General features: G+C 40.1%; 1 protein-coding gene across 1 annotated transcript in view; it reads left to right on the top strand.

Moving 5' to 3' along the window:
- Window positions 1-22500, top strand: part of LOC115209661 (cytochrome P450 27C1) — a 113995-nt gene that overhangs the window by 90533 nt on the left and 962 nt on the right. The window contains exons 5-9 of the mRNA XM_029778129.2: window positions 3266-3435; window positions 3972-4135; window positions 16066-16144; window positions 21174-21330; window positions 22062-22105. Of these exons, the coding sequence (XP_029633989.1) occupies window positions 3266-3435; window positions 3972-4135; window positions 16066-16144; window positions 21174-21330; window positions 22062-22105 (614 nt within the window). The remainder of the gene's footprint in view (window positions 1-3265; window positions 3436-3971; window positions 4136-16065; window positions 16145-21173; window positions 21331-22061; window positions 22106-22500) is intronic.

The raw sequence follows: 22500 nt of genomic DNA, 5'->3' as shown, positions 1-22500 counted from the left end.
CTCTACACAGATCATACCCACTGCTCCCTTGTCGGCTAATTTATTGCACGGTGTGCAACTATTGCAAGCCATTTCGGTAACTAAAAGGAATTCGGTAAAATACCCCTTCACAAGACCTGAGATCTTTTGTAGGGAGGTGGGAGAGGGGGCTAGTCGATTGTATCAATCCCCGGTGCTCGAAAGGTATTTTATTTTATCGACCCCCAAATGATAAACTTCTGGAAAGCTTCACAGATTTTTACAGTTCCAGTGGTGGATTAGATCTGTAGTTTTCGAATTAGCTTTCTCCTTTCTGGTTTTGAGAAGCCTAATTTCTCAAGATTGGTATTTAGGCAGTGTGTTACATATCTCAGGGCCCCAATAATTATCGGTATAAACCTGAGCATGTAACCTGAACTATGTATGTATGTACGCGGAGAGATAGAAAGCGACGAGGTGTATACATACACGTGTATGTGCATTTTAATATGAGCGATTAGTTCAAATAAAAATAGCGTTATTTTGTTCAATTCATAGCATCTTCCACCTCTTCTCTCTTTCTCATTGCTCCTTCCATCCACCAAACCCCGTCGCCATTCACACATTTCCTGTGTCCACTCAACTTCCCTCGTCGTTGCTAAGTCTGGATGAGTACAAGGGTCACCAGGTGAAAAAAAGAAAAAAGAAATCAAACAAACAAACAAAAGGATACGTCAGTGATTGTGTGTGTGTGTGTGTTTTTACCAGCTCACCACCACGGTTAGCGGGCATTGGCGACACGTCTAACTACTACTACTACTACTACTACTACTGATACTACTACTACTACTAACAGTACTGAGAAACCTGTTGAAACAGCACACCACAACCACCATCAACACGTTATCAAAGCCACCCCATCACCACTCACCTAAACACCGGCCAACGACTGCCAAAACCACTGCAGCATACATATATGTATGTGTACGTCGATATATATATATATGCCTGTGTAAGTATATATGTATGTATGTGTGTATATGTGCATATACATATATAAGTATATATATATATATAGACACATACACATGTATATGTTTGTATGTATATATATATATATATATATATACAACAACACACAAACACAACACACCACACATATATATATATATATATATATATATATATATATATATATATATATATATATATATATGCCTGGTGTATGTAGTATTTACACATGACGAGGTCAAGTCAGTTTGGAATGTCCAACTATTTCTGTTGTGATTTGGCTGTGATTTTATATATGTTTTTTTTTTTACATTGTCTTTTCGTTTGTTTTTTTTTATCCTGTTCTGAATATTTGTTTTATTTTAATCATTTTTTTTTTTATTCTTTGGACGGTTTGTAAATTGTTTGTTCCAAGGACTTTGTTGTCCTTCGGTACAATGTCATATAGATGTGTGTGTGTGTGAGAGAGGGAGAAGAGAGGTTCAGAGAAGTATGATAAACGCAAAATGCACTTTTTGGTGTTTGTTTCACAACGCACGTTTCACTATAGTGGCTATTTGTATCTTCTGTCCGGGGATGGGGGTCATGGGGCGGTTGAAAGCATATCAAAAATGGTTCGTTAGGAGGATATTTTATTAAAATGACCATAGGGCAAATGTGTGTGTGTGTGTGTGTGTGTGGAGAGAGAGTGAGAGTGAGAGATACAAGAGTTAGTTTAATGGCATTTTATATCTATTCGTGAACAAGTCACGCTTTTGCTGATGTTCAGTCCCACCTTGGACAAGTGTCTTCTATTATAGCCTCAGGGCGATCAAAGCCTGAAAGAAGCCTCTGTGTGTGTGTCTGTGTGTGTGTGTGTCCCACCACTGCTTGACAACCAGTATTGACATGTTTACATCATTATAACTTAGTGGTTCGGGAAAAGAGACCGATAGAATAAGTACCAGGCTTCACAAAAATAAGTATTGGGGTTGATTCATTCAACCAAAAGAAGTCTTGAAGGTGGTGCCCCAGCATGACCACAGTCTTGTATGCATTTTTCATGGCAGATCTAACTAATTATGAATGTGACCAATTAATTAAAAAGAAAAGAATTCTATCGTATACATCGGATATTCGTTAATTTCCGATCGCCTCATTACTTGAAAAACTAAGTTTTAACGCTCTAGCTCACTTCCGATACGTATGGGATATGCAAATCTGTTGATGACCATCACCTATGGATAGATTGGACCTCGCTATACGCTGCGTTCTTTCTACCTTCGGGATGTTGGATTGGTAGCAACAGCTTCTCCACTGAGCTCTATTCGGGTGTGTGTGTGTGTGTTGGGAATGAGCATACAGAGAGAGGGAGTCGGTAGCGGTTTGGTTGTTTATATATCAAAATACGTTGGGCAATTTCGTTCGTCCCATCAAAGATATAAGGAGCGGAAGACAGGACGAAATAAATAAAAGCAAACAGATAGGGGGTAGGGTGGGGTGGGGAGGGACACGAAGAGAAAAGACAAGACAAGAGGATTAAGATAAAGAAAAGATTAAAATAATAGAAAAGGATGGAATGAAAATATTTTCGTATCAATTAAGAGTCTTTTGAAAAAATGTCCGTCGAAGCAAAATAGAATCGCAATTATCGTACTCTAGACGGACCCTGAAACATGCGTCTTGTATAGATGGCGCCAGTTAGTTAAACTTAGGGGCTGGTTAAAACTTAAAGGTCTGTACCTCACTTGGCTTCCCCGTGATGGAGTCTCTCTCTCTGTCTCTCTCTCTCTCTCTCCCTCCCTCTGGCGCTACTTTCCCGATTGTCCCTATTATGTCCTAAGGTCTCCACAACGTATATAATAAGTGTTCGTATTTTCATTGTATAGGAAAGAAGAGACTGTCTCTATTTCTTCTCCTCTTCATCTTTTCTTTTGGTTAAATCAAATGTGTGCGAGTGCAGCAGATTAATAGAACCATTGGGGAGTCGGAAAAACGGCCTTATGGTTTTTCTTCCGGCTCTCTTTACGTTCCGAGTTCAAATCGCGATGGCGTCAAACTTAACTTTGAGCCTTTCGGAATTGATAACGTAAAATGCCAGTCAGAAACTGGGGCTGATTTAATTGATTTACTCCCTTCCTCCAAGGGAGAAATTAAGATCAACTTCACCTTTTAACCTTCTTTACTCTCTCTCACTCTCTCTCTCTCTCTCTCCTCTCTCTCTCTCTCTCTCTCTCTCCCTCTTTCTCCCTCTTTGACCAAACTCCATTGCTACCACCACACTGTATATGTTCTGTTTTCTTCTTTCTATTTAAAGCTCAAGAATTTATTGATCAGCAATTGGTGGGATATTCAAAAGATAGATCACAAGTTGATCCACCCCAAAATGGAACCGCTTTACTCAACTATCTTCTAAGCAATCCTTCATTTTCAATGGCAGAAATTTATTCCAATATGGCTGAACTGTTCTTGGCAGGTCTTGATACGGTAAAATTCTGTCTGCTTTTTATTATTATTATTATTATTATTTGTTTGTATTCATCGTCATAGTCTTCATTAATAGGTGCTCTTGCTGTACCAACCCTCACTTGTTTTCAATGACCAAATATGTATGTGAGGCTGTTTATGCCCTTGTCTCGACATCATGTGATGGATGTAAACGAGGAGCACCATCATATAAGCGACGTCGTTCATTTCCAGTATTCTGTGGAAAACATACTACCAGGTCATGGGGAAATATTACCTTGCTTGGAAACAGACGTGGATTGTCGACAGGAAGGGTGTCCGATCATATACAATATGACTCACAAATTCCGTTTGTTCCATGCTAGCATGGAAAAGCGGACTTTAAAAGGACGACCATGAGGACGATACTGCATTACCATGTTTAATAAGTTCGCCATTGTTACCTAACCGGAAGTAGTTAACAGTAACAATAAACTCCGCCTTTTACTCTATTGCCCTAACACCCTTTACTAACCTTAAATAATTCTAATCTTATCCTGTCCTCATCTCTTCTACAGGCATCCAATTCTCTCGGATTTGCTATCTACCTTTTGGCTAGCAACCCTGAAGTTCAAGAAAAACTTCATGAGGAAATTTCCCGGACGCTACAGGGTCAACCGTGTCAAAGTTCACACTTAACTAACATGCCTTACTTGAAAGCAGTTTTAAAGGAGTCGATGCGGTAAGCACAACCTCTCTCTCTCTCTCTCTCTTTCCTTCTTTCATTTCTCTCTTTCTCTCGTGCATCCATTATTTTTTAATCTTGTACTTGTTTCAGCCATTGGGCTGTTGCCATGTTGGGGCACCGCCATATATGTATGTTTCTATGAGTGTATATGACTGAGTGCTTGTTTTAGCCGAACAAATTCACTCCAGAACTTTAAGCAACAAAAGTGAATTAGACGTACACACAGAGAATATATATTTGATTGACGCTCAGTGAAAGTTTTAGACGGGAAAATGGGAGTTGAAATGACGTTTCGAGTATGGCTCTTCGTCGGAAAAACAAGGAATTTCAAGAGAAGAGGGGAAAGGAAGGGATAGATAGTCCGTAGAAAAGCCGAAAATAAATATGTCTATGTGTACGTATGGTGTGTATCACTTCCTTTTGTGACAAATGGTGAGGTGAATTTATTGGAGGATCTTTTGAGCGTGGTCGTTGCCAGAACCGCCTGACTGGCCCTCGTGCCGGTGGCACATAAAAGCACTCACTACACTCTCGGAGTGGTTGGCGTTAGAAAGGGCATCTAGCTGTAGAAACATTGCCAGATCAGATTGAGCCTGGTACAGTCTCCTGGCTCCCCAGTCCTCAGTCAAACCATCGAACACATGGAAAGCGGACGTTAAAACGACGAGAGACCTTAGATTGTGATTAGTTCAAAACAACAACAGGAGGATAATTGAGAGATAAAAAAAAGGAGAAAAAGATAAATGGGCAAATAAATAAGAATTATGGTGAACATTATTTGGTTTTGGTTCAGTGAATTTTTTTAGTATAAGAAATGGTACGAACAGTCGTTCATTTTAACCTTTGTTCCGTACCAAATTCTGAGTCGGTAATACTGTGTAGTCGTTATTGCTCACTTGTAAGAAATTAGTTGCTCTCGCGTCAAGTTGCTCTACACTTAAAGCCAAACTGAATTTCATTAAAATTGTTTTCCTGGCGCAGACATGGTTGTGTGGTTAAAAAGCCCGCTTCGTAACTAAATGGTTTCGGGCTCAGTCCTACAGTGCGGCAGCTTGGACAAATGTTTTCTACTATTGCCTTGGATCGACCAGTGCTTCGTGAGTGCATTTGGTAGATGCAAACGGCGTGAAATCTCACTGTTTGTGTGTGTGTGTAGATATATAATATATATATATATATATATATATATATATACGCGATGCTGGAACGCTGAAATCTACTAGGTTTTTTTTTTCATTCTCTCTCTGTTTATTTTCTCTTATTCCTTTCTGTTGAAGAGCGTAGGCTCGAAAGATAAATGACTTTTTCATTTTTTCCGAGCGTCAAATACACCTGTCTTCGCCTTTTGCTTTTCTATAAATTTCAACTATACATATATATATATATATATATATATATATATATATATATATATATATATATATATGTATGTGTGTGTGTGTGTGTGTGTGTGTGTATGTATGTATGTATATAGTCTAACGCAAGCGAAAGCGGGCAAACGCAGGCGTCCAAAGGCGGGCGTCTGAAAGTATCTTGCTTACCAACCACATGGTTCCGGGTTTAGTCTCACTGCGTGACACCTTGGGAAAGTGTCTTCTACTATATCCTCGGGCCGACCAAAGTCTTGTGAGTGGATTTGGTAGGCGGAAACTGAAAGAAGCCCGTCGTATATATATATATATATATTTTTGTATATGTTTGTGCGTCTGTGTTTGTCCACCCCCTTCCAACATCGCTTGACAACCGATGCTGGTGTGTTTACGTCCCTGTAACCTAACGGTTCGGCAAAAGAATCCGATAGAATAAGTATTAGGCTTACAAAGAAGAATTCCTGGGGGCGGTTTGTTCGACTAAAGGCCGTGCTTCAGCATGGTCGCAGTCAATTGACTGAAACAAATAAAATTTAAAATAGAATACAAATATATATATATATATATATACAATGATGCCTCGGTATACGAGATAATTTCAGAATGTTCGTAAAGCAGAGCAATAATTTCTCATAGTAACAAGGAAATGTCATGATGTCATTTTACTCCGTCCCTGTGTAGGGGCGTCAGGACCAGTGTTAACCACATGTTGCGACGTTGCCACACTCACGAAATGGTTGTTTAACATTTTTATATTTATTATAAAATGAAACTCGTAAAGCTAGGGTCTCGTAAAGTGAAGTATTACTCTGTGTGTGTGTGTGTGTGTGTGTGTGCATGTGTATATATATATATGCGTGTCATCGTGTTTATGTAACCCCCATCGCTTGACAACCGGTGTTTGTTTGCTTACGTCCCCGTGACTTAACAGTGCGGCAAAACAGAGAGACGGATAGAATAAGAACCAGACTTAAAAAGAAAAAAAGTCCCGAGGTCGATTCATTGAAGTAAAATCCGCCAAGGCCCCAGCATGGCCGCAGTCCAATGACAGCAGCAAATAAAAGGCAAAAGATTACGCGTCCCTTATGAAAAATTTCTCATTGTCCAGTTGTGATTACAGTAGAACCTCGCAGTACGAGTGCCCCATTGTACAAGTAATTTGCTGTACGAGCCGAGACTCGTGCGAAATTTTGTCTTGAATTACGAGCGGAAATCCGCAGTACGAGCACACAAATCGTCCCATCATTAAAATAATTCGGTTAATAAAACCAGTTTACATATTTCTTTTGCATTCTCATCATCGGTTAACGTCCGTTTTCCATGCTGGCATGGGTTGGACGGTTTGACTGAGATCTGGAGAGCCAGGCTCCAATCTGATCTGGCGGTGTTTCTACAGCTGGATGCCCTTCCTAACGCCAACCACCCCGAGAATATAGTGGGTGCTTTTTAAGTGCCACCGGCACAGGAGCCAGTTAGGCGAGCTTGGGCATCGATCACGTTTGGTACTAGCGTCGGCCACGTTCGGATGGTGCTTTTTACGTGCCATTCTTTTTTATAATTGCCATTTTACTTGTCATTTTACATAATTGTCATTTTACATTTTTCTGCTTTAAAACCTATACAAAATTATTTTTGAGTGGTTTGGTGGGACTGGAACGGATTAATTATATTTTAGTTAATTCCAACGGAGAAAATTGATTTGTAAAACGAGTAAATCGTAAGAGGAGTTCAGTCATGGAACGGGTTAAACTCGTACTGCGAGCTATCACTGTATTTCTGTTCGTTTTTTATGTCTAACAACCTGGCCAAAGAAACAAACGATCCAAACTTCTCAGTTTCTATCGTTACAGTGTTTGTAACATTTGAGAAATAACCGCGTTTGACAGTAATAGTGGAGAATAAGCTTTCAACAAAACTTAACCCCTTTTTCTGTTTTATTTACAAAGTAGTTAAAGGATTAATGGGACACACACGTTAAAAATAGTCGAGTTTTTAAACAATGTGTTTGTAAGGGTGACCGAGTTCATAGCACGAAGTAACATTAGTTTTTCGTCTCACAAGAACTTGGTCTCCTTTAAATGGCTGTCAACTATTAACAGGGGTCTGTTGCACTCAGTTAACAGATGCAAAAGCCTTCCTAAAACTCTGTCGCCTCTACCTATTAGCTACTGTCTTCTTCTCACCACCCTCCATAACTCTCAATGTTTGATCTTAGTGTTAGTTAAATGAAGAGAGTGTCTGTCCTCGTACTGTTTAAACCTTTGCCTTCATCTCCATCATCTGTCATCACAGGCTAATGTTGTTGCTGTCTGCGTGCGTGTCTGTCTGTCTGTCTGTACGTGCGTCTATGTACGTATACGTATGTATGTCTCTGTTTCTGTGTGTATATATGACTGAGTGCTTGTTTTATGTGAAATTTAAAGCAAACACACAGACATATACTTATATATATATATATATATATATATATATATATATATATATATACATGCGAGATGATGACGGTGTAGCGTGTATGAAGATCCGTGGCCCAGTGCTTAAGTGCGTCGCTCGCAAGATCGTGGTTTCGATTCCTGGATCCAGCGCTGCATTGTGTTCTTGAGCAAAAAACTTGCTCCAGTCCACTCGGCTGTAAATGTGTAACCCTGTAAAAGACTGGCTAGTCACTGATGTGTCATGGAATGGGTAACTGACGCTATATGTCCTAGGACTTAGACAGTATGATGATGATGATGATGATGATGACGATATGTGTGTGGGTGACAAAGGTGAGCAAGCCGGAACTTCAAAGTCACTGTCAATCTTCCTCCGTTAAAGATTAATAAATATTCTTCAGGTTAACGATCAATTTTTAAATAAAACTTAACATCCAAAACGAAGCGTAGCTTCAGCCGGTATATTTATCGGCCAAGGGAGGACTGCCGGCGCAAAACGATATGTACATATAAACACACACACACAAATTTGTGTATCATACTTAAATATACATTGTGTGTGTGTGTGTATGTATATGTGTATATATATATATATATATATATATATATATATATATATATATATATATATATATATATATATATATATATATATATAGTTGAAATTTACAGAAAAACAAAAGACGAAGACAGGTGTATAGGTGTGTTAGTTGGACGCTCGGGAAGGTAGAAAGTCTTTTACGTTTCGAGCCTACGCTCTTCAACAGAAATTAACACCAGGAAATAAACAGAGAGAAAAATTTTAAAAAAACTTTTGGAGTTAGCGGTCAATCATGGCGACTGGTTGGACAAAGGTAGTTTAACAGGAGAGCTACAAACATACACACACACAGCCACCTGCTGACAACTTCCGTCTTATAACAGTAAAATGTCCAATCTTTCTGTTGTTTTCACAGCTATAGGTCTTTCCGGTAAGTAGATTATCTCCCTTGGCTAGGCGGCGCTCTATGCAGACAATTATACTTCAGCGGACTGCCCACGCCATTTCACTTACCGCATCATCTTTAATTTCATCAAAAAGACAATCAAACGTCATGGAATCTGGTATTCCCGTGTAAAATAGAAGCTTCTGTTTATCATTTTTCACATCTTCATATGTAAGCACAGATGCTGTTGCCTGTGTTTCACAATCCACCATCTTACTTTCCAAGGCCTGAGTACTGCTATTTGTATAAATAGGTTTATTGACAAGATCACGTTGTATTCCTATTTCCTTGGTACGAATTTCTTGTATAGCTTGCACTGACTTGTGTGTAAAAGCTGAGATTGATTCAGGATTAACAGGACTACAGTTGTTGTTTGTTCTTTCTCAAGCCATGCCTGGCTCATAAGGGCCGGTTTCCCAGTTTCTTTGGCGTATAGGTTCCCCACCTGGATGGGACGCCGGTCAATCGCAGGTGAGCTGCAAGATGCAGGAGGTAAGAATGAGAGAAAGTTGTGGCGAAAGAGTCAGCAGAAGTTCGCCATTACCTTCTGCTGGAGCCGCGTGGAGCTTAGGTGTTTCGCTCACAAACACACACATCGCCCAGTCTGATTCGAACCCGCGACCTCTCGACCGCGAGTCCGCTGCTCTAACCACTAGGCCATGTAATCATGAAACATTAAAGAATTGTTCAACATAGACATAGAAGGACTTACGAAGCAACCAAGCTGTTCAGGGACATTCATATCTTCGCCTTCCCTGGTCTCAATATCTTCACATTCATTCATTTGTATATTCTGCAAATAAGTTAAATACGGTTTTACGTGGGCATAACTTTCAGTAATCATTCACTGATTTAGCCATAAGCATGATGAGGTGTAGAAGAGGGAGTGACAGTCACAGTCTATTAATCTATTATGTCTATTAATAATTAGAGGAATATTAGATTCAATGCTGTAAATTTATTGTTTAATCAAACAAAAAAATATATATAAAGAAAAATATTACAGCTAGGCTTACTCGAATTTCCCTTTCATTCAGAACATTTCAACGTATTTATTCTTTGAATGTAAAATGCTTTATTAAAAATACCTGTACATCAACACAACACTTGTTAGTTTAAACTTATGTGTTTAGCCCAAGGTAGACCACTTGAATTTTAACATGTTCTAATCTATTAATGAGGAGATAAATCATAGACATTTCACTCATCTACTAACTGCGTATATGATCATGCACTTACAAATATTTTAAATACTTTGTTTGGAAAAACGGATGGCAATGAGTGATATGTCGATGGTCCATTTGAATTGACGAAATGCTGGGAGCAAATCTGACTATTTGCAATGTAAACAAAGTCTTTCTCCACAAGTTTCGATCTCTGAAGCCAAATACGACGAATGGCGACGTTTGCAGGGTATCTATGAAGTAAAATAACTTTGCCATTTACATTCTTCCCTCTATAATTGCTGCATATACAACAGTATTTGCGCAATTTCTTCGGGGACATATTAACCGGTCATTCAGCCTGCGAGTCGTTAGTCCGCGGAAGTAAAAGCAAGTCATTGAGCATGCGTATATGTCATACGGGAGAATTCCAATCAGGGGCGGATAACTACCTTATCGGAACCACCTATACTGCGTTCGGAGATGGCTGGATGGATGTGTGCATGTATGTAGGTATACATACATGCCTCCCTGTATGCATGAATGCATTTGTACGTGTGTGCGCGTGTGTGTGTGTGTGTATGCATGTATACACACGTACCTACAAATATCAGGACATACTTGCATATATACATACAGATTATGTACCTAACTATACATTATTTACATTGCATCTGTATTTGCGCGTGTGTGTATATATATATGTATATATATATATATGTATGTATGTATGTATATGACAATTAGTCGGTTACCATAATAAAACTCGGAGTTTCGGATGTCGGGGCAGAAGTCTGCTTGCTCCGGCATCTCGTCAGATATTAAGACAAACAAAAGAGCTATGAGAATGACCGTTAAATAAAGGGACATTACCCGAATAGGGAGAAAGTAAAAAAATACTCGGAAAAGGTAAACCCACGCTCAAAGAATCCGCGTATGCGCGCATGTACTTCCGCCCCGACATCCGAAACTCTGAGTTTTATTGTGGCAACCGACCAATTGTCACATATTATATTTATAGATAAATTCCTCTATTTTACATAATATCGAGGTCTCTTTCATTCTTTTGTTGTCACATTATTCTTATATCACGCCCGTGATTGATATATATATATATATATATATATATATATATATATATATATATATATATATATATATATATCACGGGCGTCAGTTCCACAAATATAACAGTACACACACGGTATTTTCTACCGCATACACATACACTCATAAACACATGCGCTCATACTGAAAACGAAACATGGCACGTAGAGGCAATCTGCTGCAGATCCTCGATGTCGACCTCTCTGTCTGTCTGTCAGTCCGTCTGTCTCTGGCTTCCTTCTTCTTCTCCCGCTACCCCTCATCACTACCATCCTCCGTGCACCCTGTTTGGTTCCGGTCACAGAGGAGTCACGACCTTGAAATTTGGTTTATCTCTTAGTGATGATATTGCCTAGCTTTGCCTCTCTCATTACACACACACACACACACACATAATGTATGCTGCATACGCACGCACACATATATGTGCATAGATAGATAGATAGATAGATAGATGCAGACATACAGGATAGATAGATAGATAGATAGATAGATAGATAGATAGATAGATAGATAGATAGATAGATAGATAGATAGATAGATAGATAGATAGATAGATAGATAGATAGATGCAGACATACAAGATGGATAGACAGATAGATAGATCGATGCAGACATGCATAATAGATAGATAGATAGATAGATAGATAGATAGATAGATAGATAGATAGATAGATAGATAGATAGATAGATAATAGATAGATAGATGCAGAAATACAAGATAGATAGATAGATAGATAGAGACAGACAGACAGCTAGATAGATACATAGACAGATGTGTATGTGTGGTCATGAAGTTCAGTTTGTAACCATGTGGTTTGGTGTTCAGTCCCACTATACGGTACACAAATGCCCTACGAGTGAATTTGGTCGACGAAAACTGTGTGGAAGCCTATTGTATATATGTTTGCGTTTGTCCCCCGTTTCGCACTTTTTCACAACTGTTTTTGTTTTGTTTGCGTTCTTGTAACAGCGCGATTCCGCTAGACGTCGATAGAATAAACTGCATGGACACAATCTAATGACTAAAACGGGTAAAAAGATGCATACATATATTCTCTATTCTTTTACTTGTTTCAGCCATTTGACTGCGACCATGCTGGAGCACTGCCTTTTGTCGAATTAATCGAGTCCAGGACTTATTCTTTGTAAGCCTAGCACTTATTCTATCGGTCTCTTTGCCGAACCGCTAGGTTACGGAGAGGTAAAATTTCGGTGGTGGGGAAGGCCAGTCGATTAGATCGACCCCAATACGCAACTGGTTCTTAATTTATCGACCCTGAAAGGATGAAAGGCAAAGCTGACCTCAACGGAATTTGAACTCAGAATGTAATGAACGTAAAATTACGCTAAACATTTCGCCCGGCGTGCTAACGCTAGGTCTCCGATGTCGGTGTGTTCACGTCCCCGTAATTAGCGGTTCGGCAAAAGAGACCGATAGAATAAGTATTAGGCTTACTAAGAATAAGTCCTAGGATCGATTTGTTCAACTAAAGGCGGTGCTCCAGCATGACCGCAGTTAAATAACTGAAACTAGTAAAAGAGTATTACTTTCGAAATTAATAAAAACCAAAGTGTATTTGGCTGTGTGTTAAGTAGCTTGCTAACCAACCACATGGTTCCGGGTTCAGTCCCACTGCGTGGCATCTTGGGCAAGTGTCTTCGGCTATAGCCCCGGGCCGACCAATGCCTTGTGAGTGGATTTGGTAGACGGAAACTGAAAGAAGCCTGTGGTATATATGTATATATATATATATGTGTGTATATGTGTTTGTCTCCCTAGCATTGCTTAACAACCGATGCTGGTGTGTTTACGTCCCCGTCACTTAGCGGTTCGGCAAAAGAGACCGATAGAATAAGTACTGGGCTTACAAAGAATAAGTCCCGGGGTCGATTTGCTCGACTAAAGGCGGTGCTCCAGTATGGCCACAGTCAAAGGACTGAAACAAGTAAAAGAGTAAATAGAGTAACAAAAGGGTTCAAGATACATTGAGTGACGTATTCCTAGATACACTATGTCGAAAATAAGTCACGGGATGGTCATGCATGGATTTTTTTTTAACACATAAGTCTGCTGCTGAACGACAACCATGGCCTCTAACCCCCCCCCCCCCCCGTTCACTAACAACCAATTCTGTCCAGGTTCCTGTTTAAGCTACCAACACATGTAATTCTTCAATGCTAAATGAAAGGAGGCACCGTGTTTCACTCTCAGTTTTGGTAGGTCTAAGAAAACACTTCTTTCAACACTTTCTCCATTCCACAGTTCTCGTAGCAGGCACATCCTTAAAACAAAAAACGAAAACGATAACAACATGAAAAATAACCTTGCTTATTGACGTACCAACCTCTACAGCCCACCCTGCCAGTCCCCTCGCCACCTCCTTTTCGTAAGTAATTATTCTGCCTCCCAGAGGGCTACACCGCCCACTTCTAGAACTTCTTTTACTGCGCTGTCAGTGAATTATATACTGAAGCTTGTAAGAATAGAAATATGATTAAAATACCATTTTGGCGGAGAACTGGTGAATGTTCTACGAAAAGGCACTGACCCGAATCTTGAGACTACAGACAGCTGGAGCAGTCACTCATCACTCATTGGAACTGGATTCACCGCTTAAGTCTTCCAATCCTTTCTCTTTGAACTTGATGCCTCTATCAGACAACGTTACTTTCTCCCTCTCTCTCTTTTTCTTTACTTTTTCTTTTCTCTTCAAATTTTTTTTTTTTACTGAGTCTATGAAATTCTAATGCTAATTATTTCAATACTTTAGGGTTTTTTTTTTTAAATTCTATTTGTTTTTACTTTTTATCATCCTTCTTCCCAAATACCTCGACCGGCAGGTGGCGGAGTGGTGGTAGTGTTGATTGGTGGGGGGGAGCAAACCAATGACCAAAGTTACACTTAAAAAGCAAATGAACGCAAACATACATACGATCTCGCACACATACACATACATATTGTTTCAGTCAGCTGACTGCGGCCGTGCTGGAGCACCGCCTTTTAGTCGAACAAATCAACCCCAGGACTTATTCGTTGTGAACCTAGTACTTATTCTATCGGAAACTTTTGTCGAACCGCTAAGTTACGGGGATGTAAACACACCAACATCGGTTTCAAGCGATGAGAGAGAGACAAACACAGGCACACAAACATATACGACGGGCTTCTTTCAGTTTCCGTTTACCAAATACACTCACAATGCTTTGATCGGCCCGAGGCTATAGTAGAAGACACTTGCCACGTAGTGGAGATTGAACCCGAAACCAAGTGGCGGCCACACCTGTTAACACTTGTTAACTTTTTGACATGTGTTTTATTTTGACATTATATTGCGATATAAATATGGTTTCCATAATCTTCTATTTTTGTATGGATTTTTATAAAGTATATAAGCATTCTCGTCCAGCATTTTCCTATCAAATTCGTATTGTGATTTGTGGCGTAATGTTGCAAGTGCATGGTGAGTCTACGTGAAAATGTCGTACCAGTCTGTCCAGTGTAGCAATTAGTATTCTGAAGGTTACAACTTTCAGTTTTATGGTCAAATTTACAGATCATATTGGTCACCTACAGTTTGTTCTTGGGCTCACGTGCTTCTAGTGTGTTGTTGATGCTTGTTGTCAGTTGAGTAATGAGGGACACGCACACCTGTGTTATCCTCGTACGATCTAATTACGACATCCTCCTCATTCGCAGCATCGTTGAACGAATCAGGAATAGATCTAGCTTTGGCAGTGTGCTGACCAATAATGGATCAGTTCAGAGTGTTCGACGGGGTAAATTATGACTACCTGGCGACTGTCCTAAGAGCTGCCGAGTTCGGTCCGATCTTTAAACTCTCTGGATATCCACAATGTATAGCGGCATCAGTTTGGTGGTCAAATTAAGCGGTCACCTCTCGGAACCGTTCAGCAACAAAAGTCGGTCAGAAGTTGCTAATACAGTAGCTTCAGTGGTGTGTGCTTATCGCCTGATCGCCGTCTCAAGAAACATCTGACCAGATGAGCTAGGTCCTGCAGGTCAGGAAAGCCATCCGCTGTGAAAACGCACCTTCATTTCAACACAAGCATCGACGTATTCAACTTACCCCCACCCCCACTCCACCCCTGATATTACTGGCCCTTTTTTTCTTTTATTCTTTTACTTGTTTCAGTCATTTGACTGCACACATGCTGGAGCACCGCCTTTAGTCGAGAAAATCGACCCCGGGACTTATTCTATCAGTCTTTTTTGTCGAATCGGTAAGTTACGGGGACGCAAACGCATCAGCATCGGTTGTCAAGCGATGTTGGTGGGGGGACAAACAAGGCTCTGGTCGGCCCGAGGCTATAGTAGAAGACAATTGCCCAAGGTGCCACGCAGTGGGACTGAACCCGGAACTATGTGGCTGGTGAGCAAACTACTTACCACACAGCCACTCCTGCACCTTGTGCAAAATTTGAAACTATTGTTGATGTTGTTGCTGTTGTTATTGACTCTTTACGTCCTGAGATCAAATCCAGCGGATATCAGCTTTATCCTCCATCCCTCCGGGGTCGATAAACCCCATCCCCTCAAAACTACTGGCGTTGTTGTTGTTAGGGTGGCGAGTTGACAGAATCTTTATTGTCGGTGAAAATGCTTAACGTTCCTTGCGTTGTGAGATCAAATTCCGCCGGGTTCGACTTTGCGTTTCATCCTTTCGAGGTCGATAAATTACGTACCAGTGAAACACTGGGGTCGAGGAAATTGACTCTACACTTCCCCTAAAATTTCTGGCCATGTGCCAAAACTTAAACCCATTTTTGCTGTTGTTGTTGTTGTTGTTGTTGCCATTTACTTAAACCTGTTCAATGATATTTGTGTTGTCGTTGTTGCAGACTTTATCCAGTTATCCCGATCGGAGCCAGAATTACCACAGAAGATATTGTATTAGATGGCTACCACATACCAAAGGGGGTAAGTTAACACACACACACACACACACACACTAAATACATCGTATGAAGAACAATCTTGCAACATAAAAAAACTAGGTCAGCCTCTTTCCCTTTTTTCTTTTTCTTTTTTTACGTGTCTTTATTCGACTTCGTCTTTATCTCCTCTTTTATCCTTCACTTCAGCCTTATCTTCTTTCAGCCATTAGAATTTATTTTCTTTTTCTTTCTCCCTACTGTTTCGAGACTTTGTTTATTTATTTATTCGCTACTTCTTTCACGATTCTTCAAAGAACGACAGTTTGGCAATATTTTCTACTACGTTTATCTACTATGATGAGAGGAACTCAGGCAGGCATGGCTGTGTAGTTAAGAAGTTTGCTTGGTAACTACGTGATCCCTGGTTCGATCTCACGGCGTGTAACCTTGGCCAAGGGATATTCCTACCAAAGCCTCCAGTCGACCTGAGTCTTCTGACAGAAATTCAGTAAACAAACACACGCGCATATTGTTTGAAACTTCGAAGTCACTGTCAATAATATTCTTGTTTAAGAATAATAAATTTATACTCTACAAATGTATAGAGTACTCTCTTTTATTTATTTCAGTCATTTGACTGCGGCCATGCTGGAGCACCGCCTTTAGTCGAGCAAATCGACCCCGGGACTTATTCTTTGTAAGCCCAGTACTTATTCTATCAGTCTCTTTTGCCGAACCGCTAAGTGACGGGGACGTAAACACACCAGCATCGGTTGTCAAGCAATGCTAGGGGAACAAACACAAACACACAAACATACACATACATATATATATATACATATATACGACGGGCTTCTTTCAGTTTCCGTCTACCAAATCCACTCACAAGGCATTGGTCGGCCCGTGGCTATAGCAGAAGACACTTGCCCAAGATGCCACGCAGTGGGACTGAACCCGGAACCATGTGGTTGGTTAGCAAGTTACTTACCACACAGCCACTCCTGCGCCTATTAACCCATCAGATTAATATAAAATTATTTTATTATAATTGAACATAAAAAGAAACATGCCTGTATATATATATATTATCATCACCATTATCGTTTAACATCCACTTTCCATGCTGGCATGGGTTGAATGGTTTGACTGGGGGCTGGTAAGCCAGAAGGCTACACCGAGCTCCAATCTGATCTGCCAATGTTTCTACAACTGGATCTCCTTCCTAACACCAATCACTCCAAGACTGTAATGAGGGAACCAGTCAGGCGGAACTGGAATCGACCACGCTTGAATGGTGCGTTTTACGTGCCACCGGCACAAGAGATGTATTATATACTCTACACACAGATTACCAATCAATCTATATCGCCAATCATTGATTAAGGGGAAAAGTGTAACGCTGCGTGTTTGTGTATTGGTGCAGTATGACCGAGCAGTAAAGAAACTCTCTTCGCATCCACGTGGACCTAGGTTCGGTCTTACTGCATGGCATCTTGTGGGAATATTTTCTGTAGTCCCGAATCTACGCACGCGTTGTCAGTGCACGGAATATTGTCGAGTATGGTGTACTCGTAATTGAAAATGAACAACAGAAATACACCACCAATGTTTAATTCACACCGTTGTTCCAAGATCAATGCATATAAGCATATTCTACACGCATATGTAACAATTTCTACGCTTGTGGCTGTGTGATAAGAAGTGTGCTTACCAACCACACGGTTCCGGGTCCAATCACACTGCATGTCACCTTGGACAAGTGCTTCTATCAGGTTATCCCATAAGTTCTGTCCGGATTTTGAATAAGGAAAACAAGTGATCAAATATTATATTTAATTGAAATTTAATCATCAATGTACTTTCCCTGATTATCTATGACTTCCTTCCATCTATTTACAAGCTTTTTAATCCCATCAATATAAAACTCTTTTGGTTTCAAAGCGAAGAACTCTGAAATGTCAGTTTCGACCTCCTCCTGACTTGCGAAAGTTATGTCCCCCAGATGATTCTGTAAACTACGAAACAAATGGCAGTCTGAAGGAGCAAGGTCGAGAGAATAAGGTGGATGAGGAATTTTTTCCCAACCAAGCTCTTTGTTCTTCTGTGATGTGGTCTTTGCAGTGTCGGGTCGCACATTGTCCTGATTAAACATCACTCTACTTCGATTCATTTAAGCGGGGTTTTTTTCTTCAAAGCTTGGTTCAAACGCTCTAATTACTGACAGTAGACTTGAGCATTGATTGTTGCATTATGTGGTAGCAACTCAAAGTGAATTACTCCTTTCCAATCCCACCAGATAGAGAGAAGAACCTTTTTCCCATTAAGTTCCCTTCTCGGTTGTGGTTGAGCCTTTTCCCTTTTACCAAGCGACTGTTTACGACGTTTAACATTTCAATAGAAGATCCATTTTTCATCATCAGTCACAAGTCTAACCAAAACGGGTGAAATGAGTTCGCGAGAATGGAGAGAAGAGCAGATGTCAATTCAGGATTTGCGGTTGCTTTCGGACAATTCATGAGGCATTTATTTTCTAACTTTAGGAAACTTTCCAAGTTGTTGAAGATGACGATGAACAGTTGTATGGTTTGTACTAAGATTTACTGTCAATTCTTCAACTGATAATGCAGGATTTTCTTCAAGTAATGCCTCAAGGAGCTTATCATCAAACTCAACTGGACGTTCTGTTCGATCTTCATCTTCAAGGCTGAAATCTCCACTTCTGAATTTTGCAAACCATCTTCTGCAAATTCTTTCGTTCAAGCATTCTTTTCCATAAATTGAGTCTATGTTTCGAGTTGCTTCGGCTGCAGAGTTTCCTTTTTTGCGCTTGCTCTTTGGATACTTCCATGTCCAAAGAAATTTTAATTCTATCATTCTGTAAAATAATATTTAATTAGTTTAAATGTACACAAATGCACAAAAATAATTTTAAATTCCATTAGACATTCTAAAATACTATTAAGTTTCATTCAATTTTAAAAAATGTAAAATCAGACAGAACTTATGGGATGACTTGATACTACAGCCCTAGGCAAATCAAAGCCTTGTGAGTGAATTCGGCAGACGGAAACTGAAAGAAGCCCGATATCACAACTTGGCAATTGATGTTGATTCGTTTACGCCCCCGTAACTTAGAGGTTCGGCATAAAAGACCGATAGAATAAGTACCAGGCTTTAAAAAATGTACTAAGATCGATTTATTCGACTAAAAGTTCTTCAAGGCGATGCCCCAGCATGGCCGCAGACTAATGACTGAAACAAGCGGGAGTTAAGCTACACACACACACACACACATATACATCAATCATGCTCTGCACATAGGTATGTTTCTATTAGTTTCCCTTCAAACGAGAAACCAATCTCAGGATTTCGTTGTACATTTAGATAAGTAAATATATGTTCCATTTAAATACATAGGCGCGCGCGTGTGTGATAACGATTTAGGATATATTTAATGTTTTCCTTTGCCGATTTCAAACCAGACACTAACAAAGTGACAGCTCTTGGGTTTTGTGCAAGCGACAATTGGATAGATTGCGTGCAAATGTGTTTGTAAATGTATGAATAAACTTTCGCTAATGTTACTTTAATCCACAAATGTATGTCAGGTCATTGTTAGTGCTATAGTTAACATGTAGCCCAGTACAGCCTGTCTCATGGTCGGGCCGTTGGCGACTAAACCTGCAACCAAAGTTGTTGGACATCGTGCAGGGCAAAAAGCAAAACCTATCGATGGGCCAATGAACTCAGTAGTGTCAACGGTCACCTAACATTTTTCGTTTAGACGTTCTTCCCTCTTGTAGAAGGAAAACTTTGTAACGCCTGCTACTTCGTTTGCACTCATTGATACAGGTTAGTTCTTCCTTTTGGGCAAATGTATTCGTTGTTTAGTGAGTGGGATTGGCCCTGTACAGAGGCCTTTCTTCACTTTAAAAAGCTTCATGCACAGGCGTCTGTTGCAAACAATGACTGGTTGTAGAGAAATAAAACGCTCAATGAAATATTCCATGGTGGAATGAGCGTAGGTATCAGCGTGGGCGGTAAACTCTCTTAAACACCAGCTTCAAAAGACACCCATCGTCGTCACATTTGTGCAAAAAGAGTGTAGGCCTCTTACAGAACTGAAAAGCCATATCTGAGTTGCTCTAAAAGAACAACCAAACGAAGGCATTTCTTGAAATGGAATTGCAGCCATCATTTATGTTTGTTTCTTCTATTTTTTAACTATTATAAATCATCCACTGAGTGGGGAGCTGGTTTCCAACAAAGAAAGATACAAGGATCCATCTTTGGGATGCAGTTAATACAGGCAAATTCACATTTGGAACTTTGGAAAAGTTTTGCATATTTTTATTGTTCCACTCACAGATTGCACGTGTAATGTACGAATCAGCCGGTCAATTTCTCTTTCTGAAAATCCCAGTTTATCCAGGTTCTCCTTTAAGCTTTTTTCTAACAAAACCTAGTGCTCCAATTATTATTGATATGAATATGAATTCATAGTCTGGTATAGAAGCTGGAAGTTTCGAAGCAGTTGTCCATGGATATTCTCCTTTTATTTTATTTTCAAAGAGATATTTATATCTGCAAGGCAGCTGACTTCTATGATGGTACATACCTTTGACCCTCTGTCCCACACAACAATATCTGGCCTGTTGTGTTTACATTTGACAGAGGTTTTGATGGGAATATTCCATAACAGAGGAGGACCGTCTTCTTTTGCGGATGGCATTGTAAATTGTTTTAGCAACAACATCGTTCCGCATCGGGAAGTAGTACCGTGACGACATTTTAGGACAGCTGCTAATCGTATGTGTGATATCTTCTACAGAAACATGACATAGCCTACACATGCGGGTTGCACCTTGAGATTACAAGAGCGTCACTGTATCTCTTGTTCACCAGGTGCTTTATGATAATTTCCTGTTCCTAGATTGCAAACGCACAGCCTTCAAAGTGTGATGTGATGCATGTATTTTGGTAGGTAGGTACGTACGTACGTATCTATATCTCTATCTATTTATGTGTATAGACAGACATTTATCGAATCATCTTTCATTTCTTTCAAACAGACCTGTCTCATGATCAACAATTACGCAATGTCACGTGATGAAAGGAATTTCCCCAATGCTAATGAATTCATCCCTGAGAGATGGTTTCGCAGTGACACCCGCAAATTCCATCCTTTTGCAGTAATTCCGTTTGGACACGGCTCCCGGAGTTGCATCGGTGAGTATCAAAACTTAATGTGCTTAAATGCGTCACAGAGAATGAATTTCTGTAGCTTTTACGTTCGTTTGTTTTCTATTTGTGTTGTACTTGTTTCAGTCATTGGACTATGGCATGCTGGGACGACATCTTAGAGAGGTTTTAGTCCAATGCTTCTCACGGCGGGGCGCGGGTTACCCCAGAATGGGGCGTAAATAAATAACAAGGGAATAAAATTTGCAATAAAGTTTGATTAAAACTTCTGTTTAATGTGTGTATACGTGTGTGTGTGCGTATTTATGTATATATGATGATGGATTGGAGAGTAAGGAATTGTGTGTGTGAACACAGGTAGAAGGAGGGGTTGTTAGGGGCATATGTTGTGGGGAAGAGATTCGAAAGGGACAGATTGTGAAGGTGGGTTTGTGAGAGAGCAAAAGGAGAGAAATAGAGTATGTGATGAAGTCGGGTGGTGGAAGGGGAGGAGGATGGGTTACGGGGGAGGGTTTTTTCAAGGACAGATGGTGGGCAGAGGCATGGACCTAAAAGACAAGCATTCGTGGCCTCGATTTTACTTAGCTGGACTGGTCTTCCCATGTACAGTGAATCACCAATCACCTTGGTCCTTTGCCATCTCTGTGAGATTCAACATCTGAGACGAGGGACGAATTGGGGAAAAGTTATTTTCATGTGTCTGTGTGTATTTATGTATGAATATATACATATCAAACATGGTTTCTCTTTGATTTCAGGTCGACGAATTGCTGAACTTGAGCTTTACCTTGCAATAACACATGTAAGTCTACAGATCATTCATTGTTTCTCTTTTACTTTAAACTTGCTTTCGTTAATCCTTGGACTTATAAAAGAAACTGCATGCCAAAATCTCTGCTCGTCTACTAAATTAGCAGGACCAACTGAATGATGCTTAAGATGCCTTGATGGATTTAGTGACATCTCTTTACTCTCATCATCGTCGTCATCATTTAACGCTATATTCCCTTCTTGCATTACAAGATTCGTGGAAACCGGATGCCATTCCCGTCACTGACCTTCACCTGTTTCCATGCAAGGTATTATTTCTCCAAAGCCAGACATGCTTCAAAGGGAGATTGGGAGTGAAGAATACCTTTTGTGCGACGGCGATGCTTGTCTTCGTCATCGTCGTCGTCGTCGACGTTTAACCTCCAC

Source organism: Octopus sinensis, linkage group LG3, assembly GCF_006345805.1.
Source record: "Octopus sinensis linkage group LG3, ASM634580v1, whole genome shotgun sequence".
NCBI classification, from domain to species: domain Eukaryota; kingdom Metazoa; phylum Mollusca; class Cephalopoda; order Octopoda; family Octopodidae; genus Octopus; species Octopus sinensis.
Note: the sequence above shows the minus strand (reverse complement) of the source record. Positions and strands in the feature narration are given on the sequence as shown.